General features: G+C 31.9%; 1 protein-coding gene across 1 annotated transcript; it reads right to left on the bottom strand.

Annotated features, from left to right (window-relative positions):
- On the bottom strand, positions 158 to 3,487 carry LOC109349838 (glucan endo-1,3-beta-glucosidase 13-like). The gene is made up of 4 exons (XM_019590851.1): positions 3,224 to 3,487; positions 1,289 to 2,563; positions 435 to 465; positions 158 to 306 (listed from the first exon to the last, which is right to left on the bottom strand). Exons 1-4 carry the CDS (start codon positions 3,270 to 3,272, stop codon positions 168 to 170), a joined length of 1,494 nt encoding a protein of 497 aa, XP_019446396.1. The 5' UTR covers positions 3,273 to 3,487; the 3' UTR covers positions 158 to 167.

Below are 10,500 nucleotides of genomic sequence, written 5' to 3'. Positions count from 1 at the left end.
TCATCCTATCCTCATTCTCATTCTCGTCCTCATCCTTTCCTCTTCCTCATCCTCATCCTCACCCTCTTCCTCATCCACCTCTTCATCCTATCCTCACTCTCATCCTCCTCCTATCCTCATATTCATCCTCATCCTAACCTCATCCTCATCCTCATCCTCATGCTCAGTCAGGATCTTTCAATATTCAATATAACTAAGAGAAAAGTTACAAAAAGAAAACTAGAAATGGATGAATTTTCTGTCAGTGTGGAGGATGAGGTTGAAGAAGACATTGCTGTTGCATTATTTGCCACAGTTTTGTTATTGCTGCATAAACACAGTGGAAGAAAAACTAAATGTCATATTTCGAGTCCATAAGCAGTAATAATATATATAAATTATGTCAGCTAAAATGAAAGGAACAAACAAAATATCATGTTGTGTATTGAACTTACCCAGCTCTCATGTAGATGCACTTGTCATAGCCTGCGGAATTGAAAAGAAGTAGTTGTTCAGTGACAAAAAACTGTCCACAACAATACTTTGATATGAACAGACAACAAGAATGGCCGGATTTCTTGAAATTTCAAGCAGAAAGGCAAAGAGAAAAGCATATGGAGAAATGCTTCATTTCATTGTGTATTTGAGAAATACAAAGAGTGTCATATTTATATTAGTAAAGGCAAGGGAGAAAAAGAACAGCAAGTTACTTGTTTCACAAGCTAACTAACTTACTAACCAACCAACTTCCTAAAATGAAAACTACCACTGCCTAAAACACTACTCTTTGCGATCTGCTTCTGCTGGAAGAAATCTTGTGCAGCAAGCAAGGCTTGCTTTGATTTGGCTAACAAGGGTGAGAGACAATATAAACAAGCAAGTTTGGAGATCACATCTAATAGTAATAATAATAGCAAATAGCTTCTATTTGCTGCAACTTCCTCCTAAAACACACCCCTTTTCAAACTTTACTAATTTCTTCTATTAAAATGATATCTATTTTGACTCCTTAAAAAGACATATCTAGCTTACTCAGAGATGTCATTAACTTGAATGAAAAGTGAATAACTAAAACAACATCCACCATTTAGGGATCGTAATGCGAAAACAACGACATTCCTAGTCATTATACTATCTATAGCAGTCTCAGCCACTGCTATATTTATCGATTTGATTAGCTCTTTCAGTTCACACTTCACAAACAATGATGAAAAAGGCATCTCAAGCATACTAACATAAGTGCATGCTAAGATAAGCATACAATACAAATATGTATGAAATAATTGGTGATGAGTTGTAATGAACATACTTGGGTCCTTGTCAACTTTTACACCTGTCCCTCCAAAACTACATGCAATATCAGAAGCTCCATTTTGCTGGTAATAGCTATTAAAAGCATAAGATGCATGTGAAACCAAGTTATCCGGCTCAAAACAAGGCTGGCTAGGCTGGATTGCAGTACAGTCCACATTGCCAGAACCACAAGCCCAATCTACGGCATTCTGCAAGTCAATCTGAGATGCCTTACTCGAAGCAATGCACCATGATGTTCCATTTGACTTGGTTACATTCCCCCCTGTAGTCATATCAAGAGCACCTCTTCCAGTGAAATCTAGGTTATACACACTTGTCTGGTCTGGATAAAATAACCCCCAGTTCCTCTCAGATTCTAAACCAGGCTTTCTATTTTCATTGAACAATGAGAAAACATAAACATCTAGCTCCTCCCCGGGCTTTGCAGGAGTACCAGTGTTATTGATAACATGCCTTATCAGATTAGTGTTATATGTTTGTGCGTTATCGGGAGTTGCAGCCGTCTCCTTGGGCGACCCTTTGGAAGGCCAACCTGTTTCAGTGACCATGACCTTAATTGTTCTGAAATTCAGGGCCGACAGTGCAAAGTAAATAGCATCAATCTGGGAATCAAACATGTTTGTGTACAACAACCCAGTGTTTGGATCAATGACTTCAGAGGATGACTCAAATATGGCATAGTCTAACGACACTTTGTTTGGTGAATCTCGGTAAGCATAATAAGGATATATATCAATCATAAAAGGCGACTGATTTTCGGCGAGAAATTCTAGCATCGGCTTCAGGAAATGTGCATGGCTGCTATTGAAAGCCCCGGCAGAAGGTGGGAATGATCTCGACATTACCCCAAGGGAATGAGTGCTAGAGACTTTAATCTTTTTGTGCAGGCCAACTTTCTTGAGTGCTGTAAGGACATTGGTCATGGCAGGTACTACAAAAGAAGATGCATTATTCTGACTTTCTGTGACTTCTGCACCAACAGTTATGTATGCAATCTTTGTAGCAGGATAGTAAGGGAGGATGCTGTTTTTCAACCAAGTGTCCGCATTTGATTGGAACTGTGAGAAAGGGATCAAATCTGAATTCGGAATACCGACCATTAGTTCAACTCCGGTGTTTGCGAAGGCCTTCAGAACCTGTATATTAGAATCATATATCCTGAGATATTTGATTTTATGAAGTTGGACCAACTGTGCCACCTTATCAGGTGTAGGAAGGTCATCAGCATTTCTTCCATAGCATACCCCAATAAAACTTCCAGAGCAACAATCTGACAGAGTTTAATCACATTAAATTAAAAATGAAAATTACAAAAAGAGAACTAATACATTTTGTCTGTGGCTCTGTGCAGAAAGAAAAAGTGAGAGTTCTAGTGGTTATGGATCCAATCCACTGCAATCAATTTTAGAAGTTAAAACAGTCAATCATTACTCCCTCAAGTTAAAAATAAGTGTCACTTTAGAAAAAATATTTTGAACCTAAGATTGTAAATGTGATGCTATTCTTAAGGAATAAAAATGATAAGATTTAAAAGAAGTTTTTCAAGTATTGAATGCTCTACTTTTCGCTTGCTAATTTTACCAATAATTACACTTTAATAAATCAGCTTGCCTTCAAGCTTCAATATACTTTTCAACATTCATAACCTTTTCAGTCGTTATGAACAGAATCAATGTGAGTTGTATGACACAAATCAAATTATGACCAGCTATAATAAGTTGTTAGTAATGTTTACATACATTTTGAACCTATGAGCTGAAGATCACAACTTGAAAAAACCACAAACACAAATGAAAGGGTGTAATATGCCTATGAACTATGAAGAACTCTAGTAAGCATCTTTGAGTAATAGAGAGAGTTAGAAAGAGGAGCACCGACATTGTTAGGTAACAGTAAGAGATGAAAAGAAGGGAAGAGATTAAGGACGAACCTAGATAGATAAGGAAAAGTGAAGCAACAAAGATGAACCGAGTCGCCATTTTCAGAACAAAAAGAAATTGAATGAAGTAAAGCTTAGGTACTTGTTGGTATTATTGTTGTTGTTGTTGTTTAACTTTGCAAAGGTTTATATTTACCTAACGGTTATATGCTCAGAAAGTAACGGCTCCTGTCTCAACTTGTCTCTCTATACTTGATTGGAGTTCCAAAGTGGCAACAATGAAAAGAGAGAGAGATATACAATGATATATATTGAAATTAAGGAGAGGTTATTCTTACTAGTTTTTATTTTATAAAGAAGAGTACCACTATACTAACTGATTTATTATTACTAGGGGTGACAAGTTCCTGCCGGCACAAATTCAATTTTATTTTCAAGAGAATTAGAATATTTTTTTTTTTGCCTTCAATATACTTTATAGTGTATTTTATTGGGAATATTTTATTATAAAGGCGGTTAATTTGATGGAAAAATGTTTGCGAGAGTTAGCCTCATGTACCTATGAATATCCCAGTTCGGATATGATTGTCTCCAGTATAAAGATACATGTGGGAAACCAAAAAAAACATGGGTGATAATTATTTTAAGTTTTGAATTTATATAGTATAAATGAGAAAGAAATGTGTATACTAAATATATGTACTAACATTATAATAATTTTTAAACTGTCACTAATAGTATAAGAAAATTTATAGTGTTGTTCAAGTGATATATATTTGATTTCATTTAAGTAAATTTTTATATTCAAGTCTTATTGATAAAAAAATATCTACTAAAAAGTTGTTTAAACAGAATTGTATCTAATATAATGATAGATGTTGGAAACAAGCTTCTAGTTTTTAAGTTTTGTGTTTGGAGAAGACAGACAATTAATATTTAAGCGAACAAAACAAGGCTGCCTCTGTCACCCTGGCATGTCTGCCTCAAAGCGTCGGACCTCAGTCTTTTTCTCAATTTCAGTTTGCACTTCTTTCTCGATTCCGCATTTTCTATGTTTCTTTTCTCCCAAACCTATTATTTTCCAAATTAATAAATACTTCTTGGTTTTCAAAATTTTCCAATCAATTTAGTATTTTAAAAATTAAAAAACTTAAAATAATGTCTAAATTATTAAATGTAGTCAATTTATCATTTTAATATGTTTTATAATATTTAGTAAGATTACTTTGACCTTAAAAATAATAATTCAACCTTATTTATTATTTTTGAGTATATGTTCTCAAAATTTGAGGAACCAAACTAGTATATATGAATTTTTTTTAAAGGATCAAAATAGGTATCTTATGATCCAAATTAAGGATGATCATGAGCTCAGACATTGAGTTGACTCGGGTAAGATTTATTCTTTGTCCTAAATGTTGATTATTATTTTTTAAATCTAAATCAAGAGGCAGACCTGAAGGCTAACTCGACCCCGAATATTAATTATGCTAAGTTTTAAACTGAAACTCAGTCTTAGACCTAATGAGATATAATGAATTCTTATTTTAAATAAAGCCTTATCAATTCCTTAATATTACTTATTTTTATGTATATGTGATTTGATATATGAAATTATATATATATTTATATTGTGTTGATCATTTATATATGTATATAGGATCAGAAAATTTGAGACTCAATGATATATTAAATTATATATACATTGTGACATTAAATTATTTGTCTTAAATAAGTAACAAAAATAATTAAAAAACACAATTAAAAATATGAAATTATATTAATAGGTAAGTTGTTACAACAAAATATAATAACTATTTTAGGTTAAAGAGATATCATTACTCTATAAATAATTAAATAAACATATACAAACATAAATAATATATGACTCATAAACCAAATGAAATATAAAATTTTGTATTAAAAATTATTTTAAATTACACTCTATAACATGGGATTGCAATAGACGCATTTTCCCACATAATGCAATTAAACCACATTTTAAAATATTATATGAAGTATAAAATAGGTCTATATTGTCTTTTTAGAATAAAAATAGAGAAGTAAATAAAATGATAGTTTTTAATGTATTAGCTCTTGGAAGGGAAATATCTTCAACATCAAAATTCATCAAATTTGATTCTTCTGATTAATTTAATAATATAGTATTAATATGAAATTAAAAATTAAACTTACATGTATTTATATTTTTAAAGATTAAAATTCATAACAACATGCAGAAACTACCTCAATCCAAATAATCACGTAGTAAGAAAATCACAACTTCAAGGAAGGGTTCTTTCTCTCTTATATAACAATCACATCTCAAACATCATCAACTATTACGAACTGTGTCATATACAGTTCTATCTTACGAAAAGGGAAGAAGACAAAACTAATAGAATGAATAATTGGGAGTCATAAAGTGATAAGTGGTCAGAGTTGAGAGAATATGAAATAGAATGATAAAGAGATTGAAATTTCAATTTTCATATATGATGAAATCAGTGACAGGCTTGATATAAAGTTAAGGAGTGACAACAATATAAAATAAATTGAGTAAAAAAATAATTTATTATTAATTGTTAAATAAAAAATTACAAATAATTGTTTTAAAGTTTCAAATAACACAATAATTCTGAATAACAATAATTAAGAATTAAAGAAGTTAAATAAAAAAATGCATTTATTTAAAATGTCACTTTTTGTTAAGGATTTCAACTCATCGATAATTAAAGTAAAGATAAAATTTTCAACTTTTTATCTTTCAATATAATTCATCATGTTGTGTACAAGATTTTGTTTTATTTTACTACATAGTTTTGTTTGACTGTCTTTGTTGATAAAAATAATATTTTTATAATATGCATTCACTTTTCTCGTATCGTCAAAGCTTCACTTAATCAGAGATGGTTGAGGGTTTTCCAAACAAGAATGACTAATAATATCAATAATAAAACATTGAATTGATATCTCAAGCAAATCGTCTCTTATTTTATTGGGAATGAAATTATATTAAGACTTTTGATCCATAGAATCTTAAGACTTGGGGTGCAAAATTTGACAAATGCAATTTGTAATCTCATAATATATTTCATAAATATAAAATTATTATGAAATCAAATAAAGTAATAATAGTGTTATAAGTAATATCAACATCTATACATATAAAAGAAATTTATCTATTATCTATAATTTTTAAAAGAACCATACAAATTGGATAAGGTAAAAGAAATAAACGAGTAAAATTATATTTAAAAAATTGAAATAAAAAATTTAGGGGCAGTTACCCACACCTACCCAGCTAAGTTCTAGCTTGAATGTTAAAAAAATAGTCCACTCAAACGTATATTGCCTACATTATCTGGGATGAATTAAACTCTTCTTGTGGTTGTAACCAATCCATTTTGAATTTCCAACTCCAAACCCCAGCCATAAGCATAAATCCATAAATTATCTAGCAACTCCTTCGACTATGCACATTCAAAAAATATATGTTAGTTGGATTAATTAGCTGTCTCACATAAGAGTGTGGTATTGTAATGAGTAATGTGAATAAGTAAAAAATATATGAAAAGAGTCGAAGAAGATGAATTAATAAGAATAATAGTTTTTTGGGGTTCTAAATAAAAAGTGGGGTTCAATTCCTTAATCGTGGGGTTTAACCCAGGCCCATGAGTAGATAGCCTACTTTTAAAATCTTTATATGAAAGAGGAAAACGAAAAATACAAAATTAATTAGGTAAGAAGAATCCATCAATCTAATCCAAAGGACTTTTATTATGTTATCCATATATCAAACTAGTTTTTAGTCCGTGTGAGGAATTAAATTTATATTTTGAATAAATAAAAAGTAATTTAAAAAATATATATTTATTTAATTGTGATATCATTAGAAAGGGAGGGGATCCACATACTTTTGCTTCCTCCAAGAGTAAGTGAGATCTCTCTCTATTAGAAATAGGTAGAGGAAGTTTTTTTTAATAATTTGAGTAGCAGGAAAAAAATAGATCCCCACCTTCATAGATTTGGATGAGATATTCAATTAATGGAGATCAGACAAATTCGAAATGAATATAGTATAGCAGTCTTGTGGACGTAAACAATTGCTAAAATTAATATTATAAGAAAGAGTATAATTGAAATGCTTAAGAATTTTCTAGAAGATCTATTGATTGTTGGCAGCGCACAAATCAAACGGATTACCCTTCTCGTTGACCAAACTCAAGAGTTTCATCTCGTCAAACTCATATTGCTCAAGCTGGAACTTCTTCCACTATTATAGACCCGTCCTGGTACTTTGACACAGGTGCCACAAATCACGTCACTGCATATATTCGTAAGCTTACCATTGCCGACGAATATAACGAAGATGACAAGTTGCAAGTAGGAAACGGTAAACATTTATCTATTTCACATGTAGGTTCATCTTCATTATCTAATCCTTCCTTGCCTAGTGTGTTCATTGTTCCTAACCTTACCAAGAATCTACTCAGTGTTTCTAAATTAACTCGTGATAATGATGTTTTCATGAAATTTTGGCCTATTCATTGTCCCGTTAAGAATTTTCAAGGACAAACACTTCTTCAAGGGGACATTAGCCATGGCTTGTATCGGCTGCCTCCTCTCACCAACAACTCACCCTCAACTATGGCCCTTACTGGTGTACGTACCACTCTACATGGTTGGCATCAACGCCTTGCTCATCCACATGAGCCTATCTTAAGGCGCTTTCTGTCCTTATTTCAACTTCCAGTATCTACAAATAAATTTCATACAGTTTGTGACCCTTGCCAACTTGGGAAAAGTCATTGTTTTCCCCTTTGTACTTCTCATGTTGCATATACGAGACCTTTTGAACTAATGTACTCCGATGTTTGGGGACCATCTCCTCACTTTTCAATTAATGAAAATCGTTATTTTGTTTTATTTATTGATGATTGCACTAAATTTGTGTGGATTTATTTTTTATCTCAAAAATCAGAAGTTTACTCAACCTTTGTGCAATTCTGAAAGATGATACTAACTCAATTCAATTGTCACATTAAGTCTCTACAATCAGATTGGGGTGGCAAATTTTGCAATGTTTCCACTTTTCTACAACACCATGGCATCCAGCATCACATTTCTTGTCCATATACTTAGGAACAAAATGGCGTCGTTGAGCGTTGTAATCGCATCATCATTGAAAAAGGATTTAACCTCTTAGCACAATCATCCCTTCACCAAATTTCTCTGAGAACATGCATTCAAAAGTGCTACATGCCTCCACAATCACACAATCACCCATCTACTACACTTTCAATCTCCCTATCAAAAACTCTATCATAAATCTCCAAATTATGGCTTTCTCAGAACCTTTGGTTGCCTATGTTACCTATTTCTAAGACCTTACAACAAACATAAAATTAATTTTTGGTCTCTTCCATATGTGTTTCTTGACTATAGTGTTGCGATAAGGGTTACATATGTTTTCATAAACCAACTTCTAGGTTATACATTGTTTGTCATGTTGTTTTTAATGAAGATATTTTTTCATATGCCTCAACCTCAGCCCCTACGGTTCCTTCCTCCTCCTCCTCACCACAAGCCACCACACACAATATTCTTGAACATGTTGTTGCCTTGCCTTTATCACATCTACCACCCTCCCCTCCTCATTCCTCCAACCAATTTTCCTCATCTGTTCCTTCCTCACCTCCCACTACTCCCTCATATTAGCAACCCACTATAAGCTCCCGTGCCAAACATACTCAATCCTCCACATCTTATTTTCGGCCTACTAATAACAATACACATCCTATGGTCAATAGGGCATGCACCAACTCACTCAAGCCCAAGATATTCTCTACCACCATATCCTCTACTCCAACCATTGAGCCACACACTTACAATCAAGCTGTTCAACACCTATGCTGACAGCAAACCATGAAAAATGAATATGACGCTCTCATGAGAAATAAAACATGGTCTATTGTTTCTTGTCCTACTAATGTTAATCTTGTTGGATGTAAGTAGATTTTCAGGATTAAACGTCGATCAGATGGTTCCATTGAACGTCACAAGGCTTGTTTGGTTGCACAAGGATTCAGTCAAGAGGTTGGAATTGATTACTTTGACACATATAAAGAAAAAAGTTCTTATTAATGAAGAATAGAATTATAAGAGAATATATATACAACAAAAACAGTAACCATATATAAACTGAAATCCTAAATATATGACACTACTTTAAATACATGCACAAAGGTGAGCAACCAACATTGAACTGGTCAAATATCTATCTAGCTATTAATAGATAGATAGGTACTTTTGAATGCCACAAATTATATTATATAAATTTATTTTCATCTTTATCTCTCGTTTATTTTATTTTTATCTTCCAGTTATACAAAATACATAATAAAAATATCTACAAAAAAAGGTATCCTAATATTATCCTACATTCAATGTCCATTAGAAGTAGTGATTCTTGTTCCTATCCTTTAGCGCACAGTTTTTTGATCACAATTCTTGATCTACAAAAATTAAATGGAAGATCACACAAATCTTGATCCACAAGTAATGAATAAAGAAAAGTATATAGATCGCTGTAGATTGATATCAAATTCTAGGTAATATCATTCTTTTAGATATGCACGTTTCATGGATTATTATCATGTTTGCTTTATTGCATGTTGGGGGAGATAAGGGAACGAGAATGGATGGTGTTAAGTGCGACAAGTTACGAGGGGTTCATACATTGAATCATATGGCGCTTTTGAACTTTCCCATTCAATAGATAATAAGAAAAGGGCCATAATTCAATCAATGGTGGGTCCTTGAAAGATTTGCAAAAGCATACAAAAATACTTGTTTAATTACATGATTTTTTCAATTTAAAAATTAAAAAAGTTAATACAATGACATAAAATTTCATTGGATTCTTATATAACTTAAAATATTAAAAATTAAATTCATGTGTAAACACCTAAAAATAATTATTTTTAACTATAAAGTGATGAGAGAATACCATTAATTATAATAGAAAGAGATAAGAGTATAAGACTCATTAAATACAATAATAATAATAATTTTATTATTAAGTGGTGGCAGTTTCATTGCCCATTCAACCAAATACCACCAAACATGACTTGTACCCAAGTCAACATTATCTTTATCCACATCTTCTCACATGTAATATCCCATAAAAATATGGAGACACATGGGCACGTTATATTTAGAGATAAATGTATTTATAATTCTTGATGTTATTATTTATAACTAAATTTTAATTGAAATTAAACTCTTAATATGTTGAAATTGAAATTAGATACATGCGCAATGTT

Source organism: Lupinus angustifolius, chromosome LG06, assembly GCF_001865875.1.
Source record: "Lupinus angustifolius cultivar Tanjil chromosome LG06, LupAngTanjil_v1.0, whole genome shotgun sequence".
Classification (NCBI taxonomy): domain Eukaryota; kingdom Viridiplantae; phylum Streptophyta; class Magnoliopsida; order Fabales; family Fabaceae; genus Lupinus; species Lupinus angustifolius.
The sequence above is the reverse complement of the archived record's forward strand: the minus strand, read 5'-3'. Positions and strand labels throughout refer to the sequence as shown.

Bases quoted from the DNA above. Each gene is read 5' to 3' on its own strand.
- LOC109349838 (XM_019590851.1), bottom strand. From the start codon at position 3,272: ATGGCGACTCGGTTCATCTTTGTTGCTTCACTTTTCCTTATCTATCTA. The intron at 466-1,288 runs GTATGTTCATTA...TCAATTCCGCAG, and splicing joins AAAAGTTGACAAGGACCCAA to GCTATGACAAGTGCATCTAC. The intron at 307-434 runs GTAAGTTCAATA...GTGTTTATGCAG, and splicing joins TGCATCTACATGAGAGCTGG to CAATAACAAAACTGTGGCAA.